This window comes from Pan paniscus, chromosome 9 (assembly GCF_029289425.2).
Source record: "Pan paniscus chromosome 9, NHGRI_mPanPan1-v2.0_pri, whole genome shotgun sequence".
NCBI classification, from domain to species: domain Eukaryota; kingdom Metazoa; phylum Chordata; class Mammalia; order Primates; family Hominidae; genus Pan; species Pan paniscus.
In genome coordinates, this window is record NC_073258.2 from 35,821,572 (window position 1) to 35,838,864 (window position 17,293).

The following is a 17,293-nucleotide window of genomic DNA, read 5'->3' on the forward strand; positions in this document are numbered from 1 at the left end:
GGAAAGAGTTAAAAATAAGTTCAAGATTTTTGAAAATAATACATATCTTTGCATCTTAAGTCATTTGGAAGCAAACAGCCACCTGCCTGAACCCTTTAAAGTATGCCCCCTTCCTTTATGTCACTGAGAGAATTCACTGGTAGGGCTCAGAATCTATTAATAATCAAACTTCACCTGTCCAAGGTATGGGGCAGGTGAGGCAGGCAAAGAATTAGAAAGTTTAGAGGATGAATTACTAATTTCTTAGGAGCTCTTTATGGGGCATCTGGAATTAAAACATCAAGGAAGATTTGTCAGAGATACTAGCTCAAAAACACAGTTTCAGTTATTCTTTCTTTGCCTTCCCAATGAAGTGAAGACTTGCTTTATCTAATAAATAATACTAGAGAATAATGATGCTATTGTAGATTGTCTGAGCTTTAATGAAATTTTGAGAAAGAACACTTTCTGCCTCAAATGGGAGAGGGAGGCACTCCCCATGCCAGTTCAGACATGAAGAAATGAAATCTCTCTGTCCAACCTGATTTACTGAAATTAAAAACAACAGTAAAAACAAGGCACAATCAGATACAAGATAACTATTCAGTGGCATTTACTGTGATGTGATGCTATGCTAAGACACTTGCAGTTTCACTGTGGCCCCTTAAGCATTCTCCCATGCTTTTTCTTTAGGGACTAATCATGCATTAAAAATCCCCATGAACCTGCTGTGTTCATACCACATTTTGATGCATTAATATTTAATGTCTTTTAATATATTTGCCTATAAAGTCTTTTTTAGGGGAAGGATAACTAATTATTTTTCTCTTCAAAAGCCTAGAGGAATTGTACAAACCTGAATAAAAGTTTTTTTGAAAGAGTGAAAAATAACTATAGCTTGTACAATTCCCAAGGTGTCATTTTCCTGTCCCATTAGTGCTATGCTGCCCACCTTACCCCGTTCAGTTTGGGGAGTGAGGGTGTCACCATCCAGAAGCGATAAAAATGCTAAGTGCCATCTCTTCACCCTCTGATGGGTTGAGGGATAGCATGACTTTAAGTTCTGCATGGTTACCTGTTCTGCAGGTACTAACAGCATCTCCTTTTCCAAGTCAGGGAAATTGAGTCATTCATTTCTTCACTCACAACCAATCTTTATTGAAGGCCAACTATATGTGAGACACTGTTAAAAGCAATAGGCATTAGTCTTTAAAAAGATGGGCAAGAATGGAGCTTCTAGTCTAGGGAAAGGGGTGAGGGTACACTGTAAATCAGTATAACATATCAGTAGTGGTAACCATTGTGAAGAAAATAGAACAGGGTAATGAAGGGGGGATTAGATTGTTGGTTAAGGAAAGTCATTTTTAAGCTGCAACTTGAAAAGCAAGAGAGAACTGGGCATATAGAGATCTGGGAAAAGGGCATTCTGAGCAGAGGGAATAGCTAGTGCAAAATTCCTGAGATGGGAACAAGCCTGATGTGTTCAAGAAGGCCACTGTGGGCCGGGCACGATGGCTCACGCCTGTAATCCCAGCACTTTGGGAGGCCAAGGTGGGTGGATCACCTGAGGTCAGGAGTTCGAGACCAGCCTGGCCAACATGGTGAAACCCCGTCTCTACTAAAAATACAAAAATTAGCTGGGCGTGATGGCGGGGCCTGTAATCCCAGCTACTCGGGAGGCTGAGGCAGGAGAATCCCTTGAACCCAGGAGGCGGAGGTTGCAGTGAGCCGAAATCGTGCCATCGCACTCCAGCCTGGGCAACAAGAGCAAGACTCCACCAAAAAAAAGAAAAAAGAAGGCCACTGTGGCTGGAGCAGAGCAGATGAGGGGAGAGGGACTAAATGAGTTCAGCAAGGGGGCCAGCATTAGATTGACAGGACCTTGGCGGGAAGACCTTGGTTTTATTCTGACAGAGATGAAGCCTTCAGAGGGTTCTGGTCAGGGGAAGAATGCCATCTGGTTACCTTCTGGAAAGTTTATCCATCCTGGTTACTGGTGGAATATGTATTTTAGGGATAGAGGGAGAAGAGGGAAAGCTCAGAGGTGGAAGGTTGTTTAGAAGGTCTGTAAGTTATCTATTGCCATGTAACAAATTACCCCAGCACCTAGCAACCTGAAATTTATTATCTGCATTTATTATCTCATATCATATCTGTGGGTAAGGAATTTAGGACTGGTTTAGCTGGGTCATTCTGGCTCAGGGTCTCATGAGGTCATAGTCAAGATGTTGGCCTGAGCTGTCATCTAGAGTCTTAACTGGCAAAAACCAATAGATGTTGGCATGGATGTGGTGAAAAGGGAACGCTTATACACTGCTGGTGAGAATGTAAATTAGTGCAAACCCTATGCAAAACAGTACAGAGATTCCTTAAAGAAGTAAAAGTAGATGTACTATTTGATCCAGCAGCCAATCCCACTCCTGGGTATCTACCCAAATGAAAAGAAGTATTATATGAAAAAAGACACTTGCACATGTGTGTTTATAGCAGCACAGTTCACAATTGCAAAGATAGGGAACCAACCTAAGTGCCCATCGACCAATAAAGAAAATGTAGTATATATACACCATGGAATACACTACTCAGCCATAAGAAGAAATGAAATAATGTCTTTTGCAGCAACTTGGATGGAGCTAGAGGCCATTATTCTAAGTGAAGTAACTCAGGAATGGAAAACCAAATACTACATATTCTCACTCATAAGTGGGAGCTAAGCTATGAGGACACAAAGACACACAGAGTGATATAATGGACTTTGGGGACAGAGGAGAGGGTGAGAGGGGAGTGAGGGATAAAAGACTACATATTGGGTACAGGATACACTACTTACGTGACGGGTACACTAAAATCTCAGAATTTACCACTATAGAATTCGTCTGTGTAACCAAAAATCGCTTGAACCCCAAAAGCTATTGAAGTTTAAAAAAGAGAAAAATGAAAATAAAAAATAAAGTCTTGACTGGGGCTTGCAGGATGGTCACTCATGGCTCTTGACAGGGGGCTTCAGATCCTTGCCACATGGACCTTTCCATAGGACTGCTTCAAGGTCCTCAGAATGTGGCAGCTGGCTTTCTTTAGAGTAAGTGATCGGAGAGAGAGCAAGGTGGAAGTCATGAGTTTTTGTTTTGTTTTGTTTTTTTACAACTAAGCCTTGGAAGTAACACGTTGTCATTTCTGTAGTTTCCTGTTGGTTACACAGGTCAGTCCCATTCATCCTGGGTATGAATATCAGGGGGTGAGAATTCTTAGGAGCCACCTTATTGGCTGGCTTTCATAGATGGCTTGTATAGCAAGTGTCCAGGTGGCAGATAATGGTGGCCAGGTCAGAGCTGCCCAGCAAAACTACATCTAAAAATATGGATGCATCTGGTAACACATTCAAATAGAGATTTTCCTCTCTCATTGGCTGCTTGGTGGCCTGCTATTTGCAAATCAGCCCACAGAACTTAAAAAAAAATCCAATTATAACCCATTGTTAGACTCTGAAGTGTTTTAGCCACTTTGTAAAAATAACAATTTACTTGGCTTAATTTGACAAATCTTCTGTGATTATGATAAGTGACAGAATGATACAAACTATGTGTTTCTCAATAATTTAAATAACATCCCAATCTCTCAAGCAGACAGGAGGAAAGATGAATACACTGCTATTACATTCATATTTTATATAACACCTCTTTTCCTCCTAAAGTGTCTACTGGTTTAGTTGTTTGAATAGGCTTAATGTGTCTCTTGCCTAGCCATGCTCAATAAGCTGTCTTTCTTATAGTTACTTAATGGGAATATGCTTTAAGAACAAGTAAATCAGCAAGATACCAGGGGCCCTGGAACTTCTGTCAGCTTAGTTATGGAAGCTCAAGGCAGACTGGTGTCTTTTAGCAATTGCAGCAGAATTATCTGTCAGAAGGGAGGATTAATTTAACAGAGCGTAGGTAGAAATCCTTCTACTTAATTAGGGGAGTTGTCTGTAGCTTCAAATTAGTTTCTCTGGCGGAATTTTCGTAGCTTTCTTTTATTTTAGACAAATAAACCAAAACCCAAATCACTGGGGAAACAACCTTCAGAAGAGGAAAAAAAAAAGTGTCAGCCACTCTAACTGTGGCTTGTTGACCAAGAAAGACTTGTTACTTTAACATCTTGTAAAGATTGGTAGCATTGGTGGCTGAGCCTGAACTGAATGCTGTTAGTCTGAGGATTGTCGGATTTTAAGGATAGTTACAAGGTTTGGCCAAACTCACTTTTCTCACCTCCAACTCAAACATAGAGAAAGAAGTTACTTTTTAATTTTTTTCAACTGTCTTATGTCATAGTTTTGAAAGAATGGTTCTTACTGTTTAAATTCAAACCTCTACAGTTCTTTCCTACCCATTGATAAGGCAATGGAGGGATAAATCATACAGATCTTAAATTTAAAGGAAAGCCGCTAGCAGTAGCGAGTCCTTGGCACAGAAGCAGATGCTGTCGTTTCTGAGGTTGTTTTGAGTAAAGTAATGTCCTTAGGCTGTGAGTCTCACATAAATTCTCCTGGGATCACACAGCTCCCCAACATCATAAAATCGATGTGTTTATGTTGTGCTTCAGTGCCAGCGAGTGATGAAGAGGAGGGAGCGGTTCTATTTGACAACTCCAGCAAGGTGGCCGCTGAACCCTTTGACACATCTTCTGGGTCTGTGCAGCTCATTGCCATAAAACCCACAGCCCTCCCCATGGTGCCCCCCACCTCGGACAGGAGCCAGGAGTCATCGGCAGTCCTCAACGGCGAGGTAAGTGCCTGGAGACCCAGGGCAGGAGATGGTCCGGCCAGACTTGGGAAATTCGGACGAAGGAACAACACCTGTGAATACTGGGTGCAGATTGCACCTAGGGCCGTATACGTCATTTTTACCTCTGCATGTACCAGGCCTCTCCAGAATGAATCAGGACACAAGTCACCCAAAATGAATTTGTTGGGTGATGTTTTCAGAGCACTTCCTATGTTCATTAAAAGCCCAGAAGGAACTGTTTAAAAAAATGTGATTATGAAGAGAAGCATCAGGCGTTCTGCTCCCCGACCCCCTCTCACACACAGCCTTTTGCCTTTCTTGGTGACACTCCTAAACTGTCCATTGTGGGATGTTGCTTGTAGTGGGGATGGAAGGGGCTTGAATTGAGAGGGAACCAGGGAAGATAACGTCATATGGACAGGGATGTGGGCCACTCTGGGGACTTTGAAATGACATTTATTCCTTTGAGCAAACTTGAAACAACTCATTGGCTGCTTCCAGAAAGCTATCAATGGATATCATGATGTTAATCAACTTTCCTAAGAGTCTGAAGAAAAAAAATTGTAACATTCACCATAGAGTGATGATTTCATCAAAGAAAATTAGATAGATAGATAGATAGATAGATGCCAGAAGTTAGGTAAAAATTATCTGCATTTCCTTCATCTTCAGCAGCAGAATGGCCAGTGGATTGCAAATGTTTATGAACTTTAAGAAGATGCATTTGGACCCTACATGTGAACATTTACATTACATGTGTGCCCAAGCATGTGCACACACATGCTCTTAATTTTTCTCTGTTCTTAAGCTGTCAGGTTGGTTGTTAATTTCATTTGTTTATACCCAGCTATTTTTACCTGCAAGAGGTGGGAGATTTCCAAAGTTTTAGTCTTTTTCCCATCACACCTCAAGGAACATGCTATGGCCCTATAAAACCAGTTATTGTAAATACGCAGCATCTGGGCCACTTATAAAAGCATTTTATAAACCCAACTCAGGAAGCAACTCTTGTTTTCTGGGCAGAAAGACTGAGATGGCCTAAAGATGTGATGGGTAAACCTTCATTGATTTAAAAAAAATAACTGGTTGTGGACGTACAGAGCACTTCTCTTTCAATCTCTTCATTTTTTAAACCAACAAGCTGAAGCTTGAGGGGTCCAGTGGCTTGTTCAAAGTCACACGGCAGGTTATGGTGACAGCCATGAGGTTGAGGTCCCCTGACTTCCTGTCCAGTGCTCCTTTCCTCTCTTTTACTTACTACAGCCTATCAGAGAATAATAGCATTGTGCTTAAAAGAGTATGGATTCTCAAGCCATGCCTCAGGGGTTTGAACCTCAAATCTTTTACTTACTGTGTGACCTTAAGCATGTTAGTTCATTTCTCTGTGCCTCAGTATCTCCGTTTATAAAATAGGGCTGCTGTGAAGATCAAATTGTTTAATATATGTAAATTACTTAGACTAGTGCCTGGCACACAATAAGCACTTTGATGATGATGATGATGATGATTATTATTATTATTATTATTACTGTTGTTGTTATCACCACCCGTTAGACAGCCAGTGAAGAAAGATCATGTATTTTATGCCCCTTGGCTCTACAATTTGAGAATCTGAATGTCTTCTCAAAACCAGTCACAGTCATTGAATTTTCTCTTGGGCACAATTCTGCCACCAGACATGCAAACCCCATAATTAGAGGCCTCTGAGGTTGACACTAATGCATTGATAACTGCTGTTGATTTGGACCCTCTGCTCAGTTATGGATACATGTGATGGCCACTAGGCCTGGATCTTTTCATCCCAGCTTAATGATGTGAATGTCATAGAGACAGATTCCAAATCTGGGATAGATTCAATTTATCACCCCCTTTTCCTCCCAGGCCCATCACCTTGTCAAAGAAGGAGAGCAAATCAGCATCTTCCTTGTCCAGAAATGGATGCTGTATTTTGGTAGTTAAAGGAATGGACCTTGCTGGCATTTGGATTGGAAGAGAGCCCTGAACTGTTCTCTATAATTTGCTGCCTTGTGGAGCCTGACACAGATTGTCTTGTAATTTTCTTCCTCCTTCTATTATGGGTGGCTGGTTTAAATGAAGAAAGCACAACCCAGAATCCATACGTTTTTCTTTTGTAAATTACACGACATTCTTTTAAAGATTATTTTTAAGAAAGCATAATAAAAACAGAAAGTTCGGAAACGTTGGTGTGACATTCTCATCACTTGTTACTTATTTAGCACAGTCACCTGCTTATATCTCCAACAGTTTGCAAGGTACATTAGCCACGTTCCCTTCTGAAAGACCAGACTGCCTTTGCCCTATAGGGCAGGACCTGGTTCATGTTAGTGGCCATACAAGGCTTCAAAATTACATATCTCTCAAGAAAGGCATGGATTTACAAAAACATGCTGTCAGATGCAGGTTGACAGTGTGGAAAGGCGTTGGGAGCAGCTGCTTCCCCTTCCACCCTGTCCGTCCCAGCTCAGCCTCTTCAGGAACTTGCTGTCTTATCTAGCTGAACACCAGCTGAAGGGCAGCGAAGGCCACTGGGTTCCCCAGGACTGGAGCTAGACTCAGGGCACTGAGAACTGGCGGAGGCACCCACACAGAGGAACCAAAAGGGTATAGGCATAATTAAGGCCGAGCCACATTGCTAAGAGCACGGAGTCAGGCCTAGGCCTGAACAGAGACAGGACAGACTAGGGAGAAGGAGGCCTTGGAGGAAGGTCTCAGGTGATTCAGGTGAGTGCCACGCTCCACAGTATCTGTAGTCTACTGTTGTGGGCTTGTCTCAGAATGGGATGCAGGTGGGCCTGGCTAGCTCAGAGGCCCGGAGGTGATGCCTGTGATGGCTTTTTTAGAAGTGATAACCTCCTGGTGAAAGTCTCCCACCTGCCAGCCCCACTGGGTCAGGTTTGGGCCTGAGACTGTCTCTCTCCCCAGGTGAACAAAGCCCTGAAGCAGAAGTCAGACATCGAGCACTATCGGAACAAGCTGCGCCTCAAAGCCAAGAGGAAGGGATATTACGACTTCCCTGCAGTGGAGACGAGCAAGGGTCTGACCGAAAGAAAAAAGATGTATGAAAAAGCCCCGAAGGAAATGGAGCATGTTTTGGATCCAGATTCAGAACTCTGTGCTCCATTCACCGAGTCTAAAAACAGGTGCAGTCTCTAAGGGATTCTGTAAAGGGTGCTGTATCATTGGTGGGATAAGGGCAGGCCTTGGGCAGTATATCCTGGTTCCTTATCTGGTACTGTAGGATTGTGATCTTTGCAGTCCACTGATTTGTACCACGCTGGTCTGTGCAAGCAGGTGCTCTATAATGAGTCTGAAAGAGAGTAACATTAAAGCCATTAAAAAAAAAATACTTGGGCAAACAACCATAATTGTCCATTAGCTTAATGGTATTTTCAAACCAGTTGCTTTTTCAGAGCTGAATGAAGATTATAATTATCACCTACCTAATGGTGCAACTTCCAGATCAAGGGACATTGTATTGTTCAATTGTTTTAGAGGCTCTTGCATAAGAAAACCAAATTTCATGCTGCACCTTTTCATTCAGCCTCAGTAAGTACATACTGCACAGGTGCTCAGAGCTCCATGCTGGTTTATCTCATCCATTCACAGACTTGTTCATTTATTCAACATATATTGTCACCTGCTATGTATTAGGTACCATTCAAGATGCTGAATGCTGTCATGCTCATGTGGGCTTATTCATTCATTCAATTCAAATTCCTTCAACATTTAATTGTGGACAAGACAGTCCTATTGCTGCTTTTATGGAACTTAGGGTCTAATGGGAGAGAAAGAATCACCCCAAAAGTTTATTAATGACAAGTGTGGTAGGTGTTTGAAGTATGAGGTGCTGTAACGATCTAAAAGGGAGTCCTGTCCCAGCAAGGAAGGGCTAAGCCAGATGGTTTAAATTGGCATCTGTCTTAGTTCTTTTTGTGCTGCTATCACAGAATACCTGAGACTGGGTAATTTGTAATGAACAGAAACATATTTTCTCACAGTTCTGGAGGCTGGGAAGTCCAAGATCAAGGTGCCAGCATCTGGCAGGGCCTCCTTGCTGCATCATCCCATGGCAGAAGGCAGAGGGCAAAGAGAGAGCAAGAGCAGGCCAAATAATTCCACCCATGAGGAGGAGCCCTCATGGCCCTGTCACCTCCCAAATGTCCCACCTCCTGACACCACCATGACAGGAACCAAATTTCAACATGAGGTTTGGAGGGGAAAAACATTCAACCATGGCTGCAGCCTTCCAAGCTTTGTTGCTGACTAAGCAGAGTAATTTCACATGCACGGTCAAAGGCAGAGGTTAGTGAACCCAAACATGTCCACCTTTCTTCCTTTCCTACCTACCCGAAGCACTTTCATGATTTGAGGCCACCTCTTTCCCATACACAGTCTCCTTGGTGACTTCCCTCTGGCTTTGAGCATGCTCCCACCCCGACATGCCACAGAGCCATGACAGACACATTCTCCACAGACTGGGAGCCATAGGGCAGTTTCTGGCCTGAGTAAGTACTTATTAAAAGCAAAAATGACTTTGTGACAGGCTTGGATCAAAGCCACAGAATCAAGCTGGGAGGTGGGGCTAAATTTTATGAATTGGATCAACATAATTTATTTTCAATAAAGAAAAGAGGAAATTCTCAGCCAGTGCTTAATTTACCATGCTTCTAATTAGGCTTGGTTGGTATGACAAGCTATTGATATCAAATCACACCATGACAGGGTTCACAATGCATGTGTCACTGTGTTAATACCTGTAGAAAAAAAAGAAAAAAGTTGGGGAGTTTATAGGGAGGCTGATTGGTTCTTTAGCTTTTATTTTGTACTTCAGGGAGTTTTACTTCGGTGGTCTTTGGGATGGGAGCTGGGATGGGAGCTGCTTTTCCTGGATTTCATGCTGACACTCAGGGAAAATGAATCAAAGCCACAAAATCAAGGTGAGAGGTGGGGCTAAATTTTATGAATTGCGTTAACATAATCATTTTCATGTACAAATTAAAGAAACTTAGGAAGTTACTTGAGAAACAAAAATTTCAGTTAAGGCTTTTTATGAAAAGAGAATGAACGAAGAATGAACCAAACTTGTTTCTGTAGAGAGGCATCACCTCTGCCTAGCACAGGTGCAGGCCAGATTCTTGGGGCCTTTTGATGACCTGCTAATGCCACGTGTATTGTAGCTAATTCTCAGCAAATGTTCATTGAAGAAATGGTTTCATGATCATAAAGCACCAAAAACAACTTTTAAAACATTTTTGACCAGTTAAGGGGAAAATATGGAGAGCCATAAACTGGGTGGGCTAGGAATAGGAATGGAGAGAGGATCAGCCAGAGATGAGAATGGGGAGGGACAGACAGAAAAAAAGAGAGTGACGACCTCGGTAAGCTCGGAGGTATTATTCTTGACACACTCTGCTGTTGACTCCAGAGACTGCTGACTGTTTATCTGCTATCACAGGTTAGAGTTACCTGTTAATTACTGTTCACAGTATAACCCTCCAGAGGTTCTGCTTTCAGTGACCAAGCCACAGCAGGACAAGTGAAGGAATCATGCTCTAGTCCAGAGGTAGCATCAGTGTATTAGGCCAGTCTCTTTTTATTTTTTTATTTTTGTAGAGATGGGGTTTTGCCATGTTGCTCAGGCTGGTCTCAAACTCCTGGGCTCAAGCAGTCCTCCTGCCTTGGCCTCCCAGAGTGCTGGGATTACAGGCGTGAGCCACTGCGCCCAGCCAACCATTCTTGCATTGCTATAAAAAATACCTGAGACTGGGTAGTTTTTTTTTTTTTTCTTTTCTTTTAGGTTTGAAGTTACATGTGCAGGTTTGTTATATCGATAAACTTCTGTCATGGGGTTGGTTGTATGGATTATTTCATCACTCAGGTATTAAACCTATTAGCCAATAATTATTTTTTCTGCCCTCTCCCTCCTTTTACCCTACACCCTGAAGTATACCCCAGTGTCGGTTGTTCCATTTATATTCATGAATTCTCATCATTTAGCACCCACTTATAAGTGAGAACATATGGTATTTGGTTTTCTGTTCCTGTATTAGTTTGCTAAGGATAATAGCCTCCAACTCCATCCATGTTTCTGCAAAAGACATGATCTTGTTCTTTATTATGGCTGCATAGTATTCCATGGTGTATATGTATCACATTTTTTTTCATCCAGTCTGTCATTTATGGGCATTTAGGTTGATTCCATATCTTTGCAATTGTGAACAGTGCAGCAGTGAACATTCTCATGCATGTGTCTTTATGGTGGAATGATTTCTGTTCCTCTGGGTATATAATAGTAATGGAATTGCTGGCTCAAATGGTAGTTCTGTTCTTAGCTCTTTAAGGAATTGCCATACTGCTTTCCACAATGGTTGAACTAATTTACACTCCCACCAACAGTGTATAAGAGTTCCCTTTTTCCTGTAACCTCACCAGCATCTACTATTTTTTGACTTTTTAATCATAGCCATTCTTACTGGTATGAGATGGTACCTCATTTTGGTTTTGATTTGCGTTTCTCTTGTGATCAGTGATACTGAGCTTTTTTCATATGCTTGTTGGCCACATGTATATCTTCTTTTGAAAAGGAGACTGGGTAATTTATAAAGAAAAGAGGTTTAATTGGCTCACAGTTCTGCAGGCTGTGGAAGCAAAGCACCAGCATCTTCTTAGGCCTCAAGGAGCTTTTACTCATGGTGGAAGGAAAAGCAGAAGCAAAAGAGATCTGGGGCAGGGAGATGCCATACACTCTTAAACAACCAGATCTCGCGAGAACTCACTGTCACAGGGACAGCACCAACCCATGAGGGATCCACCCCCATGATCCAGTCACCTCCCACCAGGCCCCACCTCCAACACTGGGGATTACATTTCAACATGAGATATGGGTGGAGACAAATATCCAAACTAGATCAATCAGTAACCAGAATTTTACCTTAAGACCTAAATTAAATCAAACAAAAGACAAAGTTTAGGTTCCAAATGTTGACTCATCACTAAATCTTTTAAAATCATTTTCAGAGTCTTAAAAAAATCAGAACACTTCATTTTTACATTATAAACTCTTACCCAGAGACACAAAGTACATAACATAATTGAGATGGTTGCTGTTGGCAGCCCCAGTCCATGCCCTCAGCTCTCCCTGAGCCTGTCCAGGCCAGCAGCATCCTACTTGCTACAGGCATCTGTGACTCCAACTTAAAGGCTTTTTCTCGGCAGCCACCAACCAGAAGTGTCATGTAGTTAAGACACTGTGGAGCATCCTCAGTCCATAACAGATGGAAACGGATGGATAAATACCCCTGGCAAGGGAACTGGAAGCATAAGTTACACTGTTGCAATAACTACATTTTCTAGTTTCTATATTTGATGATTTGGACATCTGGGGCCTTGCTGACCCCAGAGAAACTGTCCTCCCCAGGCTACTGTCCTCCCCAGGCTAATAAAGGACTCACTGGCAAACATGCCTTTCATGTGCAAAGCAGCCATTGCAGAGGCCAAACATGAACTGCCTGCTCTATATGGTCTCACAGGGCTCTCCACCCTGAGTCACTGTCTGTCTGCCCTGATTACCCCAGGGCCAGGTACCAGACAACTCAGGACAGCCCTTGTGCCCCAGAATCTGCCAAAAGTATTCAATCAAAATTAGTCACACTCCCCTGTGGTATGGCCTGTTCCCTCCTCTTGGGATCTGTGAGTGTAACAAGCCATATATATATATATATATATATTTTTTTTTTTTTTTTTTTTTTTTTTTTTTGGTGTGGGGGCTCGGGGAGATGGAGTCTCCCTCTGTTGCCAGGCTGGAGTGCTGTGGCGCTATCTCGGCTCACTGCAACCTCTGACTCCCTGGTCCAAGTGATTCTCCTGCCTCAGCTTCCCGAGTAGCTGGGATTACAGGCACGCGCCAGCACGCCCAGCTAATTTTTGTATTTTTAATAGAGACGGGGTTTCACCATGTTGGGCAGGATGGTCTCAATCTCCTGACCTCTTGATTGGCTTGCCTCAGCCTCCCAAATTGCTGGGATTACCACAGTGCTGGGATAAGCCACAGTGCCCGGCCTCAAGCTATATTTTTAATGGCAGTCTTGTCCTGATCTATTGGCCATGCCATACCTAAATAATAAAACCTACCTTTTAAAACAACTGTCTCCCACACTTTTCCAGTGGGCTTGAGCCTCCGTTACCCAAAACACAAATCTACTCCATATCATACCCTTTATTGATTTTCCTTCCTTCCCTCTGTCATTTCCCCACTCCCCAGCTAGTGCTTCCTGGAGCCACCTCCCAAATAAATGACTTACACTCAAATCATTCTAGAACCTGCTTCTAGGGAACCCAACGTAAGGTAATAATATATAAAGATGGAGTTGCTCTGATGGAAGCTGGGCCTCCTCCCGCTCCTCAGTCCTTCCCAGGCCATCTGTATGGAACCCCGGGGTTCCATAGAAAGAGAACATAATTTGAGAGTTACTTTCTTAAACTGTATTGGGATTAACCAGCAAGTAAAACTCATCATTACCCACCCAGCAGTATTTTCAGAGGTGAAAAACTTAGTTCTCAAGTTTGTATGCTTCAAAATGTATTGCCTTTAAAAAGTATATAGCAAAATATCAACAAGAAATGAATATACCTAATGGGATGCTATCTTATTAAAACAGGTAATTTCTCTACCTGAGAGTCTAATTTATTTTTACATAGATGCTTGCACACCAGGCCTGCATTGGTGGTCTGGAAATTGAAATCCATGTTAAACAGCAGCCTTTAAGCTGTATATTTTAAGGGGATGTTGCCTCCGAGACAAAAGTAGACTGGTATACACTTCAATGTCGACACTGTTACCTACATTTACAGTTCTTGACAGGGCTTACACACTCTTGCTATTGTACTTCTGACACTTGCAAAATAACCTACTTAAGGGTCAATTGCTAATCTTAGTATTTACTCCACCACCACCCTTATTAGTAAATCTTTTCTAAATGGGCTAATTGATAATCTCAAGACAGTTGTAAAGTCTGCCTTTTCCCAAAAATGTTGTGTAATTAGGTCAAGGATGAGAATTCCTCTCGCGTCTGCAGAAGGTGTGAATCACTAGGAGCAGATTGTTTCAACAGCTCACTGAGGTTGTGCTTCCCTAAAGGAAGCCTCTAATTGCAGATAGCTATAGGGCACAGTTTATACTATTAGCTTGTGAGTGCCGTTATTAGAGTTAGTCAGACTTCTTTGGGCTGCAAATGATGGAAATCCAGCACAAACTGGTTAAATAAAAGGGGAATATATTATTGAGCATTACTGAAAGGTCCAGGCTTCGGCATGGCTGGGTCCAGGGGTCAGATGATGTCTCCTATGTTAGATCTTGCTCTCTTTTCACTCTCTGCTGCCCCCATTTTCAGGCAGGCTCTTACCTCATGGTGACAAACCGGCTGCCAGCAACTCCTGGCATATATCCTATCTTCTTAGAAATCCCAATACCAAGAGAACGCCTCTTTCCTAGTTGCCCTAGCAAAAGCCCTGAGACTCAGTCCCACCAGAACAACTCAGGTCAGATGCCCAGCCCCTGACCCATCACTGTGGCCATGGGGATGTGATGCTGGGATTGGTCCAGCCTGAATCACATGCCTACCCCTGGAGGAAAGGGAGCCCCCAAGTGACATCATGATGCTCTTACCAAAGGAAGGTTATCACAGGTAATAGGCAAGCAAAGGCAACAGATGCTCTTTGAGCAGGTATAAGCTCTTCATGGTGAAGGTCTAGAACCAGTGGTGTCTGCTGTATTCCCAAGGCTAATGGCAAGGGTAATGCTTTGCCTTAGAATTCTACTGCCTCTCCTAGACTATGTATGATTGTAATTCTGTGACTAACTTACTGTGTGTCTATGAAAAAAAATGTGTAAGCCTGCCAGGTTTCTAGGGCTTCCCACATAGTCACTGGGAAGAAATAATACAGTCTCTTCACCTTCAACCCATGAATAGCTAGAATCTTAGAATAGAGACATTACATAGGTGGTGTTGGCGGGCACAGAGGCTCACACCTGTAATCGCAGCACTTTGGGAGGCTGAGGTGGGCAGATCTCTTGAGCCCCAGAGTTCGAGACCAGCCTGGGCAACATGGTGAAACCCTGTCTCTACAAAAATTACAAAAAAATTAGCCTAGCTTTGTGGTATGTGCCTGTAGACCCAGCTACTCAGGAGGGTGAGATGGAAGCATCACCTAATCCAAGGAGGTCAAGGCTGCAGTGAGGTTATACCACTGCACTCCAGCCAGGGTGACAGATTGAGATTCTATCAAAAAAAAAAAAAAAAAAAGGCAATGTTTGGAGAGTTTTCTGAAGATAGATAGTCTTAGAATGCAAGTTAATCACAGGGAGACTTATAGCTGGGTGAGAAGGAAGTGCTATCCCTTTGCCACCTTGCAGGGTCGTGTGGAACTCACTTGTCCCCAATAAGCCTCACCCCCACTTGTAAAATTACCTCTTGTGGAAGAAGAAAAGTGTAGCCAATCTCCTCACTATGTTGCTATTTACTTCCCACTCTTTGAAAAGATTTTTCTAATGACAAGTGGAGACAAGACAGGAGTGACAAATGTATGAATTTTTTAGCAGTAGCTGAGTGGAGTCCCTGAATGTGCTACTCCCTGGGCCTGAAATGCTCTGTGCCCAGATCAATGTGTGACTGGCTCCACTTAGGACTCAGCTGAATTGTCACCTCCCCAGAGAGGCCTTCCCTGATCATCCTATCTAAAGTTGTCTCCCATCCTAGTCCCCATTTGTCACAGCTTAATAGCACTTATCACTCTGAAATTACCATGTTAATTATCTGTCTCTCTCATTAGGATGTAATCTCTAGGAGAGGAGGGGCCATAATCTGTTTTGTTCACTGTGGATGTTCATCATCTTCCATGGTGCCTGGCACATAGTAGGCATTCGGTAAATGATGGAAGGCTGGATGGATGGATGGATGGATGGATGGATGGATGGATGGATGGATGGATGGATAGGTAGGTGGGTGGATGGATGGATGGACGGATGGATAGATGGGTAGGTAGGTGGATGGATAGATGTGGATGGATGGACGGATGGATGGATGGATGGATGGATGGATGGGTGGGTGGGTGGATGTGAGGGTGGATGAATGGATAAGCCCCAAATTACATCTGGGTTTATGGCGTCTTAGTCTGGAAGGAAATCTACTGTGGTAATAGCAGAAAAGAAATCTATCCACAGTCATAATGTTAAGCAGCCCACTAGCTACAGGGTTTATTAACACATCATAGAATCCTGCGTGTGAAACCAGAAAGAGTAAAAGGAACAGGAGGTTGCTGAGTTAACAAAGTCAACAAAGGCAAGTTTGTTCCCATCAGCGTTAGCTGTCCTAGAGGGTCAAGGGAGAACCCCTGGTCTTGCCATCAGCAGAATTTTAAATGAGGTTGCAATGTTGCAATTGACTGTAGTTACCTAGTTTCCATATGAAAGAACACTTACAGTTCAGCCAAATGATTACAGCATCTGGAAAAAAAAAATCTTTATTTCACTCTTTCTGCAGCCCCTTATATCCTGGGAATAAATGCCATCAATTCTGAGATTTGTGAGGCAAATCCAAACCCTTCATTGGTTGCCTGTACTTTGGATCAGTGGAGAATTCCATCTGTCAGGGCATTTGCTGCATCATAACAGTTGTTGAATTTTCTTCAGGCAACAGATGAAGAACTCTGTCTACCGAAGCCGGCAGTCTCTGAACAGCCCGAGTCCAGGGGAAACCGAGATGGACCTTCTGGTGACTCGGGAGCGACCCCGGCGTGGAATCCGCAACAGCGGATACGATGTGAGTCTCTGGTGGGCTGGGTAAATACAAGCTTTCCTTTCCCCTGAAGGCAAGGGGGATAGAGCATCCCATTGTGTTTTGGTTTACCACATATTTGTGGAATTTTAAAAAGCACTAAAATGTTTTCTATTTTTTTATTACCTATTTTGCAAAGTAGGACTACTTGGAATGTGTCAGAGTAACAGATTATTGCTAAAAGGATCACGATTTCTGAATTGTGCCATGTTATGAATAGCACATTACGGACTTTAAACTCAATGGATATTCTAAATGCCCTTAATTTATTTTCCCCTCTGTCCTTAGAAACTCAGCAGGGACCATGGCCATGGGTTAGAACTCACTTGAACACAGGCTTCTTTTAATTCATAGCGATATTGAAAAGCTGGATTTGTTCCTGATTTCATAACTCCTCGGTATGCCATGGAAACAATGAGATGTCCAACAGGGCGGTTTGATAATTTCATGTGACAAAGCACATGCTTATGTTCAGTGACGTGACCAAGCTGCAGAGATTATTTTAATCCCGTCAGATTTCCCCAGATGAGGAGTTGCAATTTGGTGCCTCCTCTCCAGAACCCTGCACCCTGTGACTTGTCCTTGGACCCATGAGCTCAGGTGAATTGTCCTGTGCTGAGAGGTACAGTAATGCCTCACCCTGCCCCAGCATTTCACATGATCTTGAATCTACATCTAGGTTTGCGAACAGTGTTTCCT

General features: G+C 42.9%; 1 protein-coding gene across 5 annotated transcripts in view; it reads left to right on the forward strand.

Moving 5' to 3' along the window:
- The window catches only part of KIAA1549L (KIAA1549 like), a 296,602-nt gene that overhangs the window by 224,653 nt on the left and 54,656 nt on the right, over window positions 1-17,293 (forward strand). For all 5 annotated transcript variants that reach the window (XM_003830391.7, XM_034932384.4, XM_055094267.3 and 2 more), the window contains 3 exons: window positions 4,561-4,742; window positions 7,686-7,903; window positions 16,450-16,579. In XM_003830391.7, the coding sequence (XP_003830439.3) occupies window positions 4,561-4,742; window positions 7,686-7,903; window positions 16,450-16,579 (530 nt within the window). The remainder of the gene's footprint in view (window positions 1-4,560; window positions 4,743-7,685; window positions 7,904-16,449; window positions 16,580-17,293) is intronic.